At 40.5% G+C, this 21,535-nt stretch overlaps 1 protein-coding gene and 1 long non-coding RNA gene across 4 annotated transcripts in view; one reads left to right on the forward strand and one right to left on the reverse strand.

Annotated features, from left to right (window-relative positions):
• LOC135364082 (uncharacterized) overlaps positions 1–18,013 on the reverse strand; it is a 70,078-nt gene extending 52,065 nt beyond the window's left edge. Inside the window, exons 1-2 of the long non-coding RNA XR_010410567.1 lie at positions 17,812–18,013; positions 9,235–9,384 (exon numbers count right to left, since the gene is read on the reverse strand). This is a non-coding gene — a long non-coding RNA (uncharacterized LOC135364082). The remainder of the gene's footprint in view (positions 1–9,234; positions 9,385–17,811) is intronic.
• A 259-nt stretch (positions 18,014–18,272) lies between these two features.
• Positions 18,273–21,535, forward strand: part of RRM2B (ribonucleotide reductase regulatory TP53 inducible subunit M2B) — a 56,538-nt gene continuing 53,275 nt past the window's right edge. For 2 of the 3 annotated variants that reach the window (XM_064588023.1, XM_045896136.3), the window contains exon 1: positions 18,273–18,495. In XM_064588023.1, the coding sequence (XP_064444093.1) occupies positions 18,491–18,495 (5 nt within the window). In that variant the 5' untranslated portion in view covers positions 18,273–18,490. The remainder of the gene's footprint in view (positions 18,496–21,535) is intronic. The other variant, XM_045896137.3, reaches the window with a different exon arrangement.

Here is a 21,535-nt window from a genome sequence, read left to right on the forward strand (position 1 = left end):
TGTGAATCTAAAGCCATGACCTATGCATCTCACAGGGATTAAGCAAAAATGCCATGACCTATGGACAGCACACAAAGAACCAAGAAAAGCTGTAAGCAATAGCTAAGAGGGGTACTAATGCCTTAAATTTTGATCACATCTCTCAGTTAAACTAAGTCTTATCAAAAGGGGAAAACTGTTAAAAAGAAACAAGAGGCCCAAAAAGGAGTCACTTGTACTAAGTCCACATTGCATAACCAAGGCTTAATGTCTAACCTAAGTTCAGTTTCAACTTTCTCCAAGAATGCAGTCTTAACCGTCAGTCTGGAATTTTCTGGTCAGCAACAATGAGGTAATCTGCCACATCCTTTTCCTGCTTAAAAAGCCTCCCATCTGGTACAGGTCCTTGGAGCTCCTTTCTATTTGCTAGAGATGGAATTCATGAGATACTGAATAATGTCAATTAGATCTTCAAATTTACTCAGTTGGACTTCTGTTATTTAACAGCTATTTCTCCTTTTTCTTATTAGCTTGCATTGCCTTATGCATCCAGTGAATCAACTCTGTAGGAGTGGAATCCACCTCTAGATTCCATTGGTAAATTTTACCCTTAGTCACTTAGTATAGCACAGTTACTACTCCATACTTTGTGTGACCACAGGGTCACCCGAGAAACAAAGGTTCTTCATGCCCTGCTCTTTTACCTTTTCTCTTTCCAAACATTTTCATGACCAGGACCAAGCTAGCAAATCCCACTTCTGACACCAATAAAAGGTTCTTACTGCCCAATTCCAGTGTGTGGGTGGGGGGGTATTCCCCCACACCACCAAACAGTCTACGGATGCTGAGTGTCCTACAATTAAACTCAATTCTGATACTATCTATCTGGAGATAGGATCATATTCCACAGGTAAAGGGTTCAGTCCCCCAAGATTGCCCTTCAATTCAGATGTTGTTACCTGTATTTCTGACCGACCAGCTGTAAATCAGAGGTTTCTGCAACCCCCTGCTTGGGTTCGAATGATTTGCTAGAGTGGCTCACTAAACTCAGAGGAACATTTTGCTTACTAGATCACTGGTTTATTATAAAAAGATAACTCAGGAACAGCCAGGTAGAAGATAAGCATAGGACAGAGTATGGGGAAAGGGTACAGAATTTTCAAGCCCTCTCCAAGCATGTGATTCTTCCTGCATCTCCACATGTTCACCAGCCTGGAAGCTCTCAAAACCCTGTCCTTTTGAGTTTTTATGGTGGATTCATTGGATAGGTATGGTTGATTAAATCATTGAACATTGGTGGTTGAGTCAACCCCCCAGCCTTTCTCTCCTCCTAGGGGGTGGAAGTTGGGGAGTGGGACTGAAATTTCCAATCCACTAATCAGATGGTGTCCCTTGGCAATGACCCACCCTCCTTAGGTGCAGTCCAAAGGTGACCACATTAACGTAACAAAAGACACCTTGATCACTCTCATCACTTAGGGAATTCCAAGGGCTTTAGGAACTCTGTGCCAGAAACAGGACAAGTATCAAATATATGTTTCTTTTTTCAAATATATATGTATTATAAATCACAGTAGCATAGTCATAGAATAATACAGCGTTCCAATGTGAGTCTTCTTCCACTCTTATGAAAAAACAGTGATTCATATGTTTTTTGCTTAAGATTTTAAGATTTTATTTATTTGAGAGAGAGGGAGCGAGCAAGAGAGCACACAAGTGCAAGGGGGGGGTAGGGGCTAGAGAGAGAGGGAGAGTAAGGGAGCCTGCTGAGCAGGGAGCCCGATACAGGGTTCGATCTCAGGACCCCGGGATCATGACCTAAGCTGAAAGCAGATGCTCAATCAACTGAGTCACCCAGGTGCCCCTGCTAAAGATTTCTAAAAAATGTATTTGTCATTCAGTAACTTTCCCTAAGGATAATAATAAGGATTCTGGAGATTGAGAATTTTCTAAAATCAACCTTGGCACCTACTTTTAAGTCTAAGTGTCTTAAAATGAAAAACACTGTACACAATGAAAAGCTGTTTTTAAGTTTTCTCATAAATTATAGAGTTGCTTGCTTTTAAAGACCAAATATCTTTCATTAGTAAAATAACTGAATTTCCTGAATATATTTTCAGAATGTATCTTTGATTTCTAGTTGAACTAGATTGTCTTTGAATCAGTAGTTTGCATTTTTACATAGTAACTTTGATGCATGTAAAAAACTCTTCAGGAAAAACATACCAGGCCACATATTTCTATTTAAAATGCTTTCTTCATGAGGAGGATGAAATGTGGCTATTTATGAAGATTAAATGCCCTATCATTCTATTGCAAACTTATGGCATGGCTCTGTTTATATATTTTCAGTATTAGGAGTTAGGTCTAAGAAAGTAATTTGGTAAACAAAGTGCCTCAAGTTCTCAGATAGCCAATTACACTTAAATATTTTGTTTGTGTAATGAAATCACAGGTACTGTTATGACCTGAAGAAATGGAAAGCTTATGTGATCATCACTTTTGAGGCACTCCTTTAAGTAACAAACACCTAATTTTGTGTTATGTTTCCTTAAGAATTCTGCCCACATTAAAAACATAATAAACCTCTCAATTACCAAGAAATAGATTAGGGTGGGAGAGTGAAAAGCAGAAATAACAGGGACTAAAAAAACAGGTATCCAAGTCCAACTACAATAATGAAAGCAGAGGCTTTGATTCTTAGAGTGATCAAGTTCCTGCTTCATGACAGATTAGAAGTGGCAAATTAAAATCAAGGAAGAGATCAAACATTCAAAAACACAGCAGAATGGAATCATTTAATGTAGAAACATCTGCTAGTGTTGGTGAAGGTCACTGAGAAGAACTTCAGTTGACCCTTGAGTGGGACCTGGGCAATGAGAGGCTCCTCACTCCCTCCCCTGTTGGAATGTGGGTTCCACTTGCCTTTCCCACTTCCAGACGATGTTCCAAGGACATAGCCTTGAGATAGTGCTGTGATGTTGAGAACACTTGCAGGTATATGTGACTGAACCTAGTTAAAGCCTCTATATAAACTTCTAAGATTTGGCGGGTGGGTGTGGGAATCCACTCTTCTTGCTGGGCAGCAGCCCAAGACAAGCTTTGTATGTAAGTTCCCTTTGCTGACTAAAACTGCCACCTACTAACCTGGAGTGCCTTGCCTTTTTCTTTAGTCTTTCTCTGTCCTCAGTACAGGGGTAGGTTTCAGATTTTACCCGGGAAGCTCCCAAGGTGGTTGCCAACCAACAGGTAATGCCAGGTCTACAAGTCTGAATACTGCAAACATCAATGTGTCTGCTACACAAGGATGACATGCTGGCAGCCCTACCAATTCAAAATGAGCACTCAAGGCTAACTAATAATTATTTCAACTCATAATAATTATTCATTTTAGGACGCCTGGGTGGCTCAGTTGGTTAAGCGACTGCCTTCGGCTCAGGTCATGATCCTGGAGTCCCGCATCGGGCTACCTGCTCAGCAGGGAGTCTGCTTCTCCCTCTCCCGCTCCCCCCTCTTGTGCTCTCTCTCTCTCACTCTCTCTCTCAAATAAATAAATAAAATCTTAAAAAAAAAAATTATTCATTTTACTAAAAACTATGTATGTTGGAAGAAGCCACAGAAGCATACATTTAAAAAGGTATATCCAAAGTTGATTGGGTTTAGGATATTAAAAAAAAATTCTGTAAGCTAAAATACAGGCCCTCAAACAAAGCACTCACATGTGTTGAATGAAAGAAATAATTTATTCCTTAAAGGTGTCTAATAGATAAGGAACTACTATACTATTTACAATAAATTAAGTAGTAAAGTACAATAGAGAAAAACCTGTGGTCCTTGGCTTGGATAACTAATGTAAGTTTTCTTGATTATATGAAATTTTTGGAAGCACCCTAAAGATCGAAAAGCACATTTATTTTCTCAATTTTTAAATAAAATTTTAACAGAACTATCTTGGAACATTAAATAAGGGCAGAAAAAACTTGCCAATGTTATTTTTTAGGCAGTGCAGCTGACAGTTGAAGTGATTTGAGGAAGTGAAAGAGGAGAATCAAGATTTTCATGCCCTTTTCTTTTTTGGTCATTCTGCGCTTTCCCCCTACCACTATGCCTTAGACCTCTGGAAACCCATAAGAGTAACAAAGAACTAGCAGTTTCTGCCCCACAGCTATGACTTAAAGTTTCAAAGTCATAGGCACAATTCCCACTACCCTTGGTCCAAGCACTACCTGAAACTAGTTCACTTGCTTATTGTTTTAACTTCTCCAGTGACTCTCAAGAGTAAACACTATCAAAAACTCTATTCTTGTTCACTTATTTTAAGCCCAGTACTTAGAATGATAGTTGGCTCAAAAATAATTTATAAATAAGTTATCTAGTTCCCAAGTCAGCAACATAGAATCATGCTTAATTTCTTCTTCTTTACCTCCACATTCAAATTAACCATCAAACCCCTTAGTTATTAAATCCTTCTTTCTTGACTTTGCCTACTTCTCTCCGGTCTACAATTCTTATCTAATTTGCCTACATTACTAGCCTACATTACTTCAACTAGCTGGTTTCTCTGTTGTTTTGCTCCCCTTCAATATGCAGAGATACAGCAATCTTTCTAAAATGCTTATCATGGGGCGCCTGGGTGGCTCAGTTGGTTAAGCATCTGTCTTCGGCTCAGGTCATGATCCCAGGATCCCGGGATCAAGCCCCACGTTGGACTCCCTGCTCCACGGAGAGCCGGCTTCTCCCTCTTCTTTTGCCCCTCCCCCTGCTTATGTTCTCTCTTGCTATCTCTGTCACTGTCTCTACCAAATAAATAAAATCTTTTTAAAAAAATGAAATGCTTATCATGTCACTCACCTGTTTAAAATATATTGACTTCCCATGGCCCTTAAGGTAAAGTCCAGACTCCTTAACACAACATACAAGTCTCTTCATGACTGGAATCCTGTTTTACAGCCTTATCTTTACTTCCTCCCTTATTATATTGAAAGATTTGCAGTCCCCTGATGGGTTATGTCCTCTGTGCCCTTGGGGCCTGTCCACATACCGCTTGATGTTACTGCCTTTTCTTCATCTTGGAATGGTTAATTCCTAATCATACTTCAGAATGTGATTTAGCCACCTCACCAAGCAGCTCTCCCTGACCTGCCCTCCACCTGCCCTCCTGACAAAGCTGGTTTAGATGCTCCTTTGTACTCTCCCAGCACAATGTATTTGCTTGATTTCCCCCTCTAGCCTTTAAGTTCCTTAAGAGTAAGAACAGTGGCTCATTTACCTTTGCCTCTCCACTGCCCAGTATGTTTATATTTATTAAAGGAATTAATAAATTTAATGACCAACTTCACTCCAATTTAGGAACATAACGTTGTAATCTCAGTGTTCATTTTTATCACCTAGAGCTCTGCACCTCTGAAATATTAAGCTTATTGTATCATCCTTTGACCAAAAACTACTATCCTTCCAGTGCTCTCACACTTACGAGTAAAAGAAAGTGGCTTTGCTTCCTTTATTCTGCATTCAGTCTAAACAGGTCAACAACTTACTGTGAAGTTAAGGGGGGGAATAGTTTTTTATACTGCACTTAAAACTTAAATACACACACACACATAACAAAACACTTGCCAATTCTTTTGAGACACATGCTTTATTTATGATGAATGTTAAATATGGCTAAGTATGGCTTTGAGGTTGGCAGAGCTAGATCAGATCTATGGGCTGAGCCTGTCACTTCTGGGCCACATTACTAGATACCTCCAGTTGTATTTGTCACAGGCACCATGATCTCAACGTGTCCAAAACTGATATGAAATTTTTTCTATTAAACCTGCATGGATCAAAGGCTTACTAACTACCTAGTCTCTTGACCAGAAACTTGTGGTTATCCTAGAATCATCCCTCCACCATACACTCCATATCCAATCGCTGATCAAATCATCTTGAGTTTATCTATTTAAATCACATGCACATCTCCTTCTTGCATTCCCCACTGCCACAGTCTTATTTCAGATTTGCATTATCTTGAACCTGGCCTATTCCAATTGTTCTAAATTGATAACCTCTGCCTCCAAATTTGCCTTTTCCCCTCACACCAAAGGACTTCTGCATGATAAACAAATGGCTCATTAAATATAGAACCATCTATTCTAGTGATTTTCAAGCTAGGGTTCAGGATCTGCCAATTTTGTGCATTTTATTTTGATTTTTAATAAATAGATTATCTGGATGACCATTTATGATGCCATTGATGTCACGCAATATTCCTTTTAATGACTAAAGCTAAGTAGGCAAATTTAATATATAAAAGATGCATTTGAGGGGCACCTGGGTGGTACAGTTGGTTGGGCATCAGACTCGGTTTCTGCTCAGTTGTGGTCTTAGGCTCATGGGATTGAGCTCTGCATCAGGCTCCATGCTCAGTATGGAGTCTGCTTGAGACTCTCCCTGCCCCGCCCCTCCCCTCCACTCTCTCTCAAAAATAAATAAATCGTAAAAAATATAAATAAATGATGCATTTGCTCCTGGTGAAAGGCAAGTGATCTATAGAGCTGCTGCTGTAGGAAAATGGAGTCCTCTATCCCATGACTGGAATGCAAAACACCACACTTCATTAATGGTTACTATAAAATTCACTCTGATGCAACACAGTTTCTGCAAAACATCATCCAAGGCTTAATGTCATAAATTTGAGTTCTACCATTCCTACAGTTTTGCTTGCATTTATTTGTACTTTTTAGTCATTTTAAAGCTCTAAGAATAGGTAGTTTATAACTGGTACTTAAGTATTTACAAACTTAAGACAACATATATATCTTAAGTTAATACTGAATGGCTGTGAGAACTTTTTTCTTTAAAAGAGTTTGAGATATAAAGTTTGAGAAATGAGGATCTACTCATTGAAGGATGCACAATAAGAATAGCTTGAAATTACACATTTTCTGTACCATAGGGTAAATTGCCTTCTTAGGCCATTACCACACAAATCTTTGTGAGTGGAATGGAGGCTGTTCCAGTTATTATGGTTGCAAAACAAATTATCCCCAAATTTAGCAGCATAAAACCACCCTTTATTACGCTCATAAATTCTGTGGGGTAGGAATTTAGACACAACACAGTCGTGACATCTTATCTCTGCTCCAAGATGTATGGGGTTTCAAGTAGAAGACTTGATGACTAGGGGCTAGAATCCTCTGACAGTTCCTTCATTCACACATCTAGCAGTTGATGCTACCTGTTGGTTGGGTGCCTCAGTTCCTTCCCACATAGACATCTCCATGTCATCTCTCTTTGTGGGCTAGTTTTTGGCTTCCTTAGAATGTTACCTAAGTTCCAAGGGCAAGAGAGAGAGAAAGAACCAGGCAAACACTGTCTGTATTGTATACTTTATGAGCTAGACTTGGAAGTCATGTATTTGTTAAAAGTCGCTCAACTCCAATGGAACAGAATGAAAAGCCCAGAAACAGACTAATGCATATACAGTCAACTAATATTTGACAAGGGATCCAAGAATACTGAATGGAAAAAAAAATAGCCTCTTGAATAAATGCTGCTGGGAAGATTGGATATTCACATGTAAAAAAATTAAACTAGACTTCTATCTTATACCACTCACAAAAATTACCTTGAAACAGATTAAAGACTTAAATATAAGACCTGAAACCATAAAACTCCTAGAAGAAAATATAGGAAAAGAGTTCTTTGACATGAGTCTTGGCAATGATTTTTTTGATAGGACACCTAAGTACAAGCAACAAAATAAAAAAAACAGGTGGGGGGCGCCTGGGTGGCTCAGTCGTTAAGCATCTGCCTTCAGCTCAGGTCATGATCCCAGGATCCTGGGATCGAGCCCCGCATCTGGCTCCCTGCTCCGCGGGAAGCCTGCTTCTCCCTCTCCCACTCCCCCTGCTTGTGTTCCCTCTCTTGCTGTCTCTCTCTCTCTGTCAAATAAATAAAATCTTTTAAAAATAAATAAATAAATAAATAAATAAACAAGTTGGACTATATCAAAAAAGCTTTTGCACAGCAAAAGGAACAATCAACAAAATGAAAAGACAACCTACAAAATGGAGAAAAATATTTGCAAACCAAAAATCTGATACAAGGTTAATATCCCAAATACATAAAGAACTCATACAACTCAATAAGAAAGCAAATAATTCAATTTAAAAATGGTCAAAGGACCTGAATACACATTTTTCCAAAGAAGATATAGGAATGGCCAATAGATGCTCAACATCACTAATCATCAGGGAAATGCAAATCAAAACCACAATAAGACATTATGTCACACCATTTAAAACAGCTAGCGTCAAAAGACAAGAGATAACACTGGAAAGGATGTAGAAAAAATTGGAATCCTTGTGCCCTTTTGGTGCAACTGTAAATTGGTACAGTCATGATGAAAAACACTACGGAGGTTCCTCAAAAAATTAAAAATAGAATTAACATGTGATCCAGCAATTCCACTTCTGGGAATATATGTGAAGGAAATGAAAACACTATGCTATGTCGAAGAGATATCTCCATCTCCATGTTCACAGAAGCATTGTTTACAACAGCCAGGGAAGGCATAGAAACTTAAGTGTCCATTACCAGATGAATGGATAAAGTGTGCTATATATATTATATACATATATAATGGAATATTATTCAGCCATAAAAAGGAGAAAATCTTGACATTTACAACAACACGAATGGACCCTGAGGCCATTATGCCAGGTGAAAGAAGTCAGACAGAGAAAGACAAATACAAAATTATCACTTATATGTGAAATCTTAAAACAAACTCATGGAAAAAGAGATCAGATTTCTGGTTACCACAAGTGAAGGGTAAGAGGAAAAGGAATTGGATAAAGGTGGTCAAAAGGTACAAATTTTCAATTATAAGATAAATAAATATTAGAGGTGTAACATACAACATGATGACCATAGTTAATACTGCTGTATGATATGTATAAAAGTATAAATCTGTTCTCATCTGAAGGAAAAATACTTTCTTTTTTGTATCAACAGAAGATGTTAACTAAACTTGAAGTAATAATTTCACAACTTACGTAAGCCAAATTATGTTATATACCTTAAACTTATACAGTGCTGTATGTCTATTACAGCTTAATAAAACCAGGAAAAAAAAAAAAAGAGTCACTAAGGACAGCTTACATTCAAAGGGAAGTATCTTAGTCTGTTATGGTTGCTATAACAAAATACCACAGATTGGGTGGTTTATAATCAACAAACAATAAACAACAAATATTTATTTCTCACTGTTCTGCGGGCTGGAAATCAGAGCAGGGTGCCAGTGTGATGGAATGAGTGTGCCCACTTCTCACAGACTTCTCACTGTACCCTCACATGGCTGAAAGGGCCAGGGAGCTCTCTGGAGCCTCTTTCAGAAGGGAACTAATACACCAAATTCTGCAACAAAAAGACACAGGATAGCTGAATGGATTAAAAATAATAATAATAAGACCCATTTATATACTGCTTACAAGTCAGATGTAAAGACATACACAGACTGAAAGTGAAAAGATGGAAAAAGATATTCCAAGCAAATGGAAACCAAAAGAAAGCTGGGGTAGATATACTTTTTTGTAAATTTTTTTAAAGATTTTATTTATTTGTCAGAGAGAGCACAAGTATGGTGGGGGGCAGCAGGCAGAGGGAGGAGCAGGCTTTGCAAATTTTTTGCAGGTTTGCAAGTATTTTTCCCCATTCTGTAGGTTGTCTCTTCATTTTGTTGATTGTTCCTTTTGCTGATGCAGGACTTGATCCCAGGACCCTGGGATCATGACCTGAGCTGAAGGCAGATGCTTAACCGACTGAGCCACCCAGGTATCCCTAGATATACTTTTAATAGAAAAAATAGACTTTATTAAAGACTAATAAGAGACAAAGAAGGGCATTACATAACGAAAGCAGGGGTTAATCCAACAGGAGGATATAATATTTGTAAATATTTATGCACCCAATATAGCAGCACCTAAATATATAAAGCAAATATTAACATATCTAAAGGAAGACACAGCAATACAGTAATAGTAGGGGACTTTATTTTATTTTTTTTTAGTAGGGGACTTTAATACCCTGCTTATACGAATGGATAAATCATCCAGACAGAAAAATCAAGGAAACATTGGCCTTAAATGACATGTTAGACCAGATGGACTTAACAGATATATACAGATTAGAACATCCAAAAGCAACAGAATACATGTTCTTCTCAAGTACACATAGAACATTCCTCAGGACAGATCATACGTTAGGCCACCAAACACATCTTAATTTTATTTTATTTTTTTAAGATTTTATTTATTTGACAGAGAGAGACACAGCAAGAGAGGGAACACAAGCAGGGGGAGTGGGAGAGGGAGAAACAGGCTTCCCGCTGAGCAGGGAGCCCGATGCGGGGCTTGATCCCAGGACCTGAGCCGAAGGCAGACGCTTAATGACTAAGCCACCCAGGCGCCCCACACATCTTAAATTTAAAAAGACTGAAGTCATATCAAGCATCTTTTCTGACGACAGTGGTATAAAACTAGAAATCAATTACAAGTAGAAAATGGAAAAATTCATAAATATGTGGAGGTTAAACAACATGCCACTGAATAATCAATGGATCAAAGGAAAAAATCAAAAGAAATAAAAATACCTTGATTGTAGAGTGAAGGAAACCATCAACAAAATTAAAAAACAACCTACTGAATGGGAGAAGAGATCTGCAAATGATATATCCAATAAAGTGTTAATTCAAAATATACTTCTGCATCCAACACCAAAACAAACAAAACATGATTGAAAAATGGGCAGAGGACCTAAATAGACATTTTTCCAAAGAAGACATACAGATGGTCAACATGAAAAGATGCTCGGGCGCCTGGGTCGCTCAGTTGGTTAGGCGACTGCCTTCGGCTCAGGTCATGATCCTGGAGTCCCGGGATCGAGTCCCGCATCAGGCTCCCTGCTCGGCAGGGAGTCTGCTTCTCCCTCTCCCACTCCCCGTTTGTGTTCCCTCTCTCGCTGTGTCTTTCTCTGTCAAATAAATAAATAAAATCTTTAAAAAAGAAAGAAAAGATGCTCAATATCACTAACCATCAGGGAGATGCAAATCAAAACCACAATGAGCTAGCACCTCATACCTGTCTGAATGGCTAGTGTCAAAAGACGAGAACAAGTGTTGGTAAGGAAGTGGAGAAAAGGGAAAAAGGGAACCCTTGTGCACTGTTGGTGGAATGTAAATTGGTATAGCCATTATGTAAAACAATATGGAGTTTCCTCAAAAAATTAAAAATAAAAAATGCCATACAATACAGCAGTTCCACTTCTGGGTATTTACCTAAAGAAAACAAAAACACTAATTTGAAAGGATATATGCAGCCCTATGTTCACTACAGTATTATTTACAATAGCCAAGATATGGAAGCAGCCCAAGTGTCCATCAATAAATGAATGGATAAAGGTGTGGTATATATATATACAATGGAGTATTACTCAGCCATAAAAAAAGAATGAAATCTTGCCATTTGTGACAACATGGGTGGACCTAGAGGGTATTATGCTAAGTGCAGTCAGACTGAGAAAGACAAATACCATATGATTTCACTTACATGTGGAATCCAAAAGAAAAAAACCAACAAAAAACAAAAAACAAAAAACAAAAACAAACAGACTCGAATATAGAGAATAAACTGGTGGTTGCTGGGGGGGTAGAGGGATGGGCAAAATAGGTAAAGGGGATTAAGAGGTACAAATTTCCAGTTATAAGTCACAGGGATGTAAAATACACCATAGGGAATATAGTCAAAAATAATGAATAACTTTGTATGGTGACAGATGGTAACTATATTTATTGTTCTGAGCATTTCATAATGTTATATAAATGTTGTATCACTATGTTGTACATCTGAAACTAATATTGTATGTCAACTATATTTCAATTAAAAATAAATTAATTTAAAAATATCTTGAGACAAATGAAAATACAACATGAAAATTTATGGGATGTAGCAAAAGCACTTTTTTTTTTTTTTTAAAGATTTTATTTATTTATTTGACAGAGAGAGAGATCACAAGTAGGCAGACAGGCAGGCAGAGGGAGAGGGAGAAGCAGGCTCCCTGCAGAGCACAGAGCCCGACGTGGGGCTCGATTCCAGGACCCCGGGATCACGACCCGAGCTGAAGGCAGACGCCCAACCATCTGAGCCACCCAGGCGTCGCTAGCAAAAGCACTTTTTTAAAAAAGATTTTATTTATTTGAGAGAGAGAGAGAAAGAGAGTATGCAAGCAGAGGGAAGGAGAGAGACAAGCAGACTCTCTACTGAGCACAGAGCCTGACACGGGGCTCAATCTCACAACCCTGAAATCACGACCGGAGCCAAAAATCAATAGCCAAAATCAAGAGTAGGACACTTAACTGACTGACCAACCCAGGCGCTCTAGCAGAAGCACTTCTAAGAGGCAAGTTCATAGTGATAAATACCTACATCAAGAAATGAATTATCTTAAATAAACCACCTAAGTTCACACCTCAAGGAACTAGAAAAAGAATAAAGTTGGCAGAAGGAAGGAAATAAGAAGAATTAGAGCAGAAATAAATGAAACAGAGACTAAGAAGATAATAGAGAAGATCAATGAAACTAAGAACCGGTCTTTGAAAAGTTAAATAAAATTGACTTTAGCTAGACTTCCCAAGCAAAAAAAGAGGACTCAAAATCAGAAATGAAAGAGATGTTATAACTGGTCTCACAGAAATACAAAAGATCTTAAGAGACTACTATGAACAATTATATGCCAACAAATTTGACCATCTAGAATAAATGAATAGATTCCTAAAAACATACACCCTACCAAGCCTGAATCATGAAAAAATATAAAATCTGAACAGACCAATCACTAGTAAGGAGGTTGGCTCAGTAATTAAAAACCCCCCAACAAACAGATGTCCTGAACTGCAGTTTCACTGGAGAATTCTACCAACATTCACAGAAAAATTATACCAGTCCTTCTCAAACTCTCCCAAAAAAGGGTCCTTTTCAAACTCTCCCAAAAAAGGGTCCTTCTCAAACTCTACCAAACTCATTTTATGAGACTAGCATTACCGGGACAATAAAATCAGACAGGGACACCACAAGAAAATTATAGGCCGATATCTCTGCTGAACATAAATGGAAAAATCCTCAACAAAATATTAGCAAACCAAATTCAACAATACATTAAAAAGAGCATACCCTAAGATCAAGTGGGATCTATTCCAGGGATGCAAGGGTGGTTCAACATCTGCAAATCAATGTGATACAACAAATTAACAAAATGAAATATAAAAAATCATGATCATCTCAGAGAATGCAGATGTAGAGAAAGCATTTGACAAAAAAACTCAACATCCACTTATAAAACTCTCAAAGTGAGTATAAAGGAAACATACCTTAATATAGTAAAGGCAATATATGACAAGCCCACAGCTAACATCATATCAACACTAAGAAGTTGAAAGCTTTCCTTCTAAGGTCAGGAACAAAACAAGGATGCTCGCTCTTGCCACTTACTAAACATAGTACTGGAAGGCCTACCTGGAACAATTAGTCAAGAAAAAAAATAAATGGCATCCAAATTGGAAAGGAAGAAATAAAACTCACTATTTGCAGATGACATATTATATATAGAAAACACTAAAATCTCCACCAGAAAAGTATTAAAATAAACATTCAATGAAGTTACAGGATACAAAATATAAAGAAATCTGTTGATTTTTTTTAAGATTTATTTATTTGACAGGGACAAAGCGAGAGAGGGAACACAAGCAGGGGGAGTGGGAGAGGGAGAAGCAGGCTTCCTGCTGAGCAGGGAGCCCGATGTGAGGCTTGATCCTAGGACCCCGGGATCATGACCTGAGCTGAAGGCAGATGCTTAACGACTGAGCCACCCAGGCGCCCCAATCTGTTGATTTCTATACAATAATGAACTACAAGAGAAATTAGGAAATAGTCCCATTTACAATTCCATCAAAAAGAATAAAAACCTAGGAATAAATTTAACCAAGGGGGTGAAAGACCTGCACAATGAAAACTATAAGACATTAATAAAAGAAACTGAAAACACAAATAAATAGAGAGTCTGCCCTCATGGGTTGGAAGAATATTGTTAAAATGTCCATACTACTCAGAGCAATCTATAGATTCAATGCAACCTGTAGCAAAATTCCAATGGCACATTTTACAGAAATAGAACAAACAATCCTAAAATCTGTATAGAACTACAAAAGACCTCTGTATAGACCTACAAAAGAATAGCCAAAGCAACCTTGAGAAAGAACTGGAGGCATCACACTCCCTGACTTCAAACTAAATTACAAAGCTGTAATAATCAAGAGTATGGTATTCACATAAAACAGACACATAGATCAATGGAAAGAATAGAGAGCCCAGAAATAAAACCATGCATATATAGTTAATTAATTTACAACAAAAGATCCAACAATATATAATGGGAAAGGACAGTCACTCCAAAAAATGGTGTTGGGATACCTGGACAGCCACATGCAGATGAATGACACTGGCCCACTATCTTAACACCATACACAAAAATTAGCTCAAAATGGATTAAAGATTAAAGACTGAAACCATAAAACTCTAGAAGAAAACTTAAGTGGTAAGCTCCTAAACACCAGTCTTAGTGATGATTTTTACTGGATCTGATACTAAAAGGCAACAAACCCCAACATAAATAAGCTAAAAAGCTGCACAGCAAAAGAATCCACCAACCAAATGAAAAGACAACCTATTGGATGAGAAAAAATATTTGCAATCATATCCTTTTTAATGGGTTAATATCCAAAATATACAAAAAAACCCCTATAACTCAGTTTCAAAAAACCAAACAAAAACAAACAAAAAAACCCATAACAATCTAGGGCACTAATTCCATTCATGAAGACTCAACTCTCATGACCTAATTAATCACTTCCCAAAGGCCCTACCTCCTAAAACCATTACCTTGAGCATTAGGTTTTCAACATACGGATTTTGGGAGACACAAACATGTAGACCACCAGTAGAAGAGGAATGAGACTCCACCTTCTTTTTTTAAGATTTTATTTACTTGAGACAGAGAGAGCACAAGCAAGCATGAACTGGGGTGGGGGGAAAGGGGGGAAGAGGGAGAAGCAGGCTCACCACTGAGCAGGGATCCAGATGAGGGGCTCAAACCCAGGACTCTGAGATCATGACCTGAGTGGAAGGCAGACGCTTAACCGACTGAGCCACCCAGGTGCCCCAAGACTCCACCTTTTGACGGGAGGGATATGTTAAGTCTCTGGAACAGCACGTGGGATCAAAAGTGTTGAGGGTATTCTTGGAAAATATGCTACAGAGGCTATATGAAGATAGAGAATCCTCTTACTCCCAGAGATCTTCCAGTTACACATTTTATATCTGCCCTATTAACTTTAAACACACCAGGCACCGTTAAAAGCACTGTAATGTGTTTTTGCTATATTAAGATTATTCAATTCTGCAGTAAAAATTGAAAGAAACTAAGTGTGGGAGCAACTAGATTGTAAGACCTAAAGAGATTCATAAGATATGTTAAGTATAAATAGTAAATAAGTTATTAACCTATGAGGCATGTTAAAGACAAAATAAATGGAACATTATGTTGAACATAGATGAAAATAATGGAATAAATGAATGTCACAGACAGAAATGGCTGGAAGGAATAAGTAGGTCTTAAATATTCATAAGGTAAAGATCATGTCACTTCCAGATTGACAACTATGTTATTCCTAAATCAGCCACCAACTGGTGACATCCATTTTGGCCCCACATCTGCTCTTCCCAGGAAACAGAGATAAAACTCACAGCAGGTTAATTTACGGCAAGTTACACCTGTGAGCAGGTCTACTTGATCCTGCACCACCAAAAGAGCCAGTGTGTTGGCTTTACCTTCTGTCTGTTGAGACCCCTGGCTAATCCTTAGCTGTTTTTTTTTCTTAAGATTTTATTTGAGAATAAATCAAATTTATCTGCGAGGGAGCAGCAGACTTCCTGCTGAGTGCAGAGCCCTATGAGGGACTCGATCCCAGGACCCTGAGATCATGACCGAAGCCCAAGTCAGACGCTTAACCAAGTGAGCCACTCAGGCGCCCCTTAACTCTGTTCTTAATAACTATACCACCGGGCGCCTGGGTGGCTCAGTTGGTTAAGCGACTGCCTTCGGCTCAGGTCATGATCCCGGAGTCCTGGGATCGAGTCCGCATCAGGCTCCCTGCTCAGCGGGGAGCCTGCTTCTCCCTCTGACCCTCTCCCCTCTCATGCTGTTTCTCTCTCGCTCGCTCTCTAATAAATAAATTTTAAAAATCTTAAAAAAAAAACAAAAAATAACTATACCACCAGTCAGGAAAGCTGATGCAGCAAGGGCAGGATATATGAACATTGAGTGACATTGAGATCTGAAGTAGGGTCCTTCCTTCCAGTCCCTCCCCTCCCCACACCCTATCTTAAATATGTTAGCTGCCCCAACTCTTTCCCCTTGATGTAGGTTCTAAATTAACTTAGTAAACTGTGTAATTCAAGCAACTGAATTTGATCCGAACCTCCCTGTTCCATGATCTTTAGGATGGCCTGATTAGTAGCACAAGTGTACTTGGAAGCTACCACTGTAATTTCCCACCCCAATAAGTGCTTTACAAGTAACGTATTAATTATACACAACAATCTTTTTAGGAAGGCATTATTACTCTTATCCTACAGGTGAGGAAACTGAATCTTGCAGAGGCTAAGTAACTTGTCCAAGGTAGCACAGTTAATAAATGGGGAAGCTAGAATTCACGCCCATGATGATATGGCTCCAGGATCCACGTTCTTTTTCACTAAATTCATTCATTTTTGTTTCTTCAATAGCAAATATGATGCCTGACATATAGTAGACCTATTGTTTCATAACTTTAAATGACATAATCCTTGCTCTTAATTTGCCATGTGGCCAATAAATTATCTAACTTCTTTAAGACTCAGTTTCCTCACAGAATTTAGCCATTACTTAAAGTCAATATATGTAAAACATTTTCCTCAGCACTTGACCCCTAGTAATTGCCTTAAGAAAGATAACTCTCATCCCCCATTCTGGGGCTGTCGGGCATTTTCAAAGCTTAATTTTCTATCCTATTTCACCATACTTCACACGGCTATCCACAGAACAGGTGCATGTTATTCAAGGCATAACAAGGTTCTCCCAGTATTTCAGCTTCAAGCTACTGAATCTCTTTCACCTCATTTTTATTTGCTAAACTTTTTTTTTTCTTTTTGCTTTCTGTCGTAGTTATCTTCAGATCAGCTCCCCCACCCGCGAGAGACTGGAAGCAGTCATTCAATCACATTATTGTGACTCTCGGCACCGACTCCTGCCCTGACACGGGGGGAATCTCTCTGTTGCTCCCTAGTTAATCCTAGTGATTTATCCTCACACAGGTGTCCTGAAGACGAAATGCCTCGCTCACACAGGCGCTCAGTAACTACTTCCAAAAGCTTAGTTTGTTGAAACAATTTCACAGGGCTTCCACAACATCTGCCTGAATTTAGTCCTTTCTGCCTCTCCTCCTCACTCTGGGAGCCCCACCTACCCCATTCACACCCACGCTTGGCCCTCAGCCACTTCTTTTCGGTTGCCGAAATACAAAACAAGGCAGCCTTTTCTCCTCAATTTTTTAACAGTGCGGTTTTCTTTTTTCACCAATCGTGTGGCTTTTCCCACCACCGCTTCACACGCGAAGAGCGCTTTCTCCTCATCTCCTCCAGGGTCTCCTCCCCCCCGGGGCAGTGTCTCAGGACAGGCCGAGTTCGCGCGACATACCGTGTTCCTGAGGCACGGCGAAAGCTGGTTGGGGAATCTGGACCCGGAGAGGTGACCAGGCGTGTCCGGGTACCTCCCGGACCAGTGAGCAGAGCCCGGAGCCAGCCAAGCGGGCGGGGCCGAAAGCCGCAGGCCGAATCTCTCACGCTGCAAGCCGGGAGGCGAGGCCCGCGGGTTCCGCGGAGTTCTTCTCGGGGCCGGCGGGAGGCGGGGTCGGGGTCCGGGTAGCGGCGGCGGGGTGGGGCGGGGCCTCCCGGGGTGGGCGGGGTCCTGGGGCCGGGGAGGCGGGGCCGAAGGCGCGGGGAGTCCCTCACTGGGCAGGCGGGAGGCGGGGTCCGCACGACGGATGGTGCGGGGTTGGCCGAGGCCGAGAGGCGTCCTCAGGCCGCAGGCGGGAGGCGGGGCCGGCCGGAGTAGGCGGGTCCCTGAGGCGGGGGAGGCGGGGCCAGGCCGGCGCAGGGGGAGTTGCTCTATCCGCTGGCGAGAAAGCGGGGCCGGCAGGAGTAGGAGGGGTTTGTGCAGCTGGAGGCGGGGCGGACTCAGTGGACCCGCGGGCCACCTGGGTTCTAGCATAGTTGGAGGTGGTCTGAGGCTTTCGGTTCCTTCAGTTCCCGTAGCTCTGGCGGAGTCTGCGCGATGGGTGACCCGGAAAGGCCGGAAGCGGCCAGGCCCGAGCTGGATGAGGTAAATGTTGCTGCCGTACCCTGTCCCGCCCCATAGTCACGCTTGGCCTTTAGGTTGCAGGTTGTAGCCGGGACCTGGGAGGTGCAGGACTGCTGTAGGAAATTTTACCCGTTGTGGTCGGCAACTCAGTGCAGGCCCAACCGCGAGCCCTCGCCGCAGCCTGGTTTCGTGGTTGTAAGTGCCCGGGAGGCCGTCCCTGGGGAGGGGTGACCAGGGAGCCGGGTTTCTGCTCCGTTGCTCTGCTCCGGGACCAGCCAAGGGTGACGCTCTGAGGTTTCAGGCCGGTTTCACCCCCCATTGTCCGCCCCATACCCTCCTCCCATCTTTGCGCGTCTGGAGCCCCGGCTCCTGACAGGTGAATTTACTGGAGAAATGCATCCCATCTCTGAGATGGTTAAAAGGAGTTGGAGGCCGTGTGTGGAAATTGACACAGGTGGATGGGGACGGGAAGTCCTCACAATGAAAAACATCAGGTTAGGAGGCCAGATTTGCTCAGACTGGGCCACTTATCTAGCTGTGACTCTGGGGTGTCACTTTCTTCATTTATACAGTGGAAGGGATACTTTTCTCAAAGAGGATTAAGTCAAAGTCTTTATGCAAAGTGCCAGGAAGTTGTGGCTGCCTCCTAAAACCCAAGTTAACATGTTTATCTTCCGCTTCTATAATAGAAGTACCTAATAACAGCAAATCAAATTATGAGACTGTTGTAGGGTAGTTCAAATTGTTGCTCTATAATTTTCATACCGTTATTTCACAAATACTTCTAAATCATTTGTGTACAAGAGAAATACTTTTTGTATTTATCTTGAATCTGTTGGCTGTGTGTGAATATCTTTGTTTTAACAGTTTCACCTTACAGAGACTCATACTTAGCGCTACATTTCTTTAGAAAGTTGTAGAGTCCAGATTTGGGGTTTTATATTGTTTGATTTTGATTTTGTAAACATTTAGTAACTAACAAGTTGTAAATATCCCTCAAACTTTTTCTTCCCCTTTTGAAACAAATACATTGAGTACCCATTTCCTCACTTGAAAAGGACAATTTGGATTTTTCTTTTTGTGCTACAACCATTCAGACTTAAGACCTAGAAGTTAACTTTTATTTATTATCCCCTTCTCAATGACATAGGCCCACAAAGACAGAGACAGAATTTTACTTTAGCTGTAGAATGAATTCTAGTGAGCATCTGGTCCAAAAGTTTTTTTTGTTTGTTTTTTTTTTAAAGATTTTATTTATTTATTTGACAGCGAGAGCAGGAACACAAGCAGGGGGAGTGGGAGAGGGAGAAACAGGCTTCCCGCTGAGCAGGGAGCCCCATGCGGGACTCGATCCCAGGACCCTGGGATCATGACCTGAGCCGAAGGCAGACACTTAACGACTGAGCCACCCAGGCGCCCTGGTCCAAAAGTTTTTAACCTGAGTTGCAAGGATGCTTCAGGCACTTTATCTAGATATGATGGTGCAGCATGGGCCACCTGCATTAGAATCACCTGGAGTTGTAAAAAATGTAAATTACTGGGCCTACATTCCAGACACGGTAAGTCAAAATCTCTTGGGAGGGTCTGGGACTGCATTTTTAGCAAGGACTTCAGGTGGTTCTGACTCATATATTTTAAGAAACACTGCCTGGAAGGGTTCATAGATGGGCTTGAAGGGTGTTTATGAATCTCCTGAAGTTTATAGATTTTGTATGTGCACATGTGAATCTTCTGAGAAAGGGGTCCTTAGCTTTCATCAGTTTCTTGAAGTTAACTATCATTAATCTAATCAACAGTCCCTATTTTCAAGGTTAGAAAGTTCAGGCCAGAAAAGATAAAATGACATGCCCAGGACCACATGATTCAATAGCAGAGCTGGGCTTAAAACCAAGTTCTTGCTTGTGGGCCAGTATTTTGTTCTGTCAGATTTGGTGGGAATAGAAAAATGAAAATGAAAGTGACACCTGGGCAAATACAAATAGTGTATGACTCTTGCAGCATCCAAAGAGTCTTCTTCACCTGAGAAGAGAGGCCAAGGCAAACAAATGAAAGTGGTGGAATTGGGGCTGGATTGAGAGGGACGTCCAGGCTGTAGCATGCCAGCCTAGCTAACCAGGGAATGGTGAGTGCTAGCTGGGAGATCTGCCCAGGCATATCCTCTTGGGATGAGGTGACCAGAAACTAAGGCAGGCAGGAACTAGAGGCACCATTTTGGAAGACACAGTGGAATGTTGGCAAAGAATGCTTGTGTGTTCTGAACTTTTTTTCAGGGTCTCATCACTTTATATCTGTGCAGCTACAACAACTGGTCTCTCTACCTCCAGTCTTACCCTCTGTTTAATCCTTTTTACCATTCCTAAATTAATCCTTCACTGATCCAGTGCCTTTATGTCACTCCTCCCAAGTAAAAACTCTTGAGATGGTCTCAGTCCCACCAAAAATACCTAGTTCTGTAGGCTGGCAAAGCCCTGTCGAAGCAGCTTTTTCATGCTAACCACCACATCTTAATTCAGGCTGCCCTGACATTTTTCTAAAGAAGACATGCAGATGGCCAACAAACACATGAAAAGATGCTCAGCATCACTCATCAGGGAAATACAAATCAAAACTACAATGAGCTATCACCTCACACCTGTCAGAATGGCTAAAATTAACAACACAGGAAACAACAGATGTTGGAGAGGATGTGGAGAAAGGGGAACCCTCTTGCACTGTTGGTGAGATGCAAACTGGTGCAGGCACTCTGGAAAACAGTATGGAGGTTCCTCAAAAAGTTAAAAATAGAACTACCCAATGACCCAGCAATTGCACTACTTGTTATTTACCCAAGGGATACAAAAATACTGATTTGCAGGGACACATGCACCCTGATGTTTATAGCAACATTATTAATCATAGCCAAATTATGGAAAGAGCCCAAATGTCCATCAACTAATGAATGGATAAGATGTGGGGGGTGTGTTTGTGTGTGTGTGTATTTATACATAGTGTGTGTATACACACACTATATTCACACATATATAGTGGAATATTAGCCATCCAAAAGAATGAAATCTTGCCT

Source organism: Mirounga angustirostris, unplaced genomic scaffold (assembly GCF_029215605.1).
Source record: "Mirounga angustirostris isolate CCGP_5_RB_7025 unplaced genomic scaffold, mMirAng1.0.hap1 SCAF_4, whole genome shotgun sequence".
Classification (NCBI taxonomy): Eukaryota; Metazoa; Chordata; class Mammalia; order Carnivora; family Phocidae; genus Mirounga; species Mirounga angustirostris.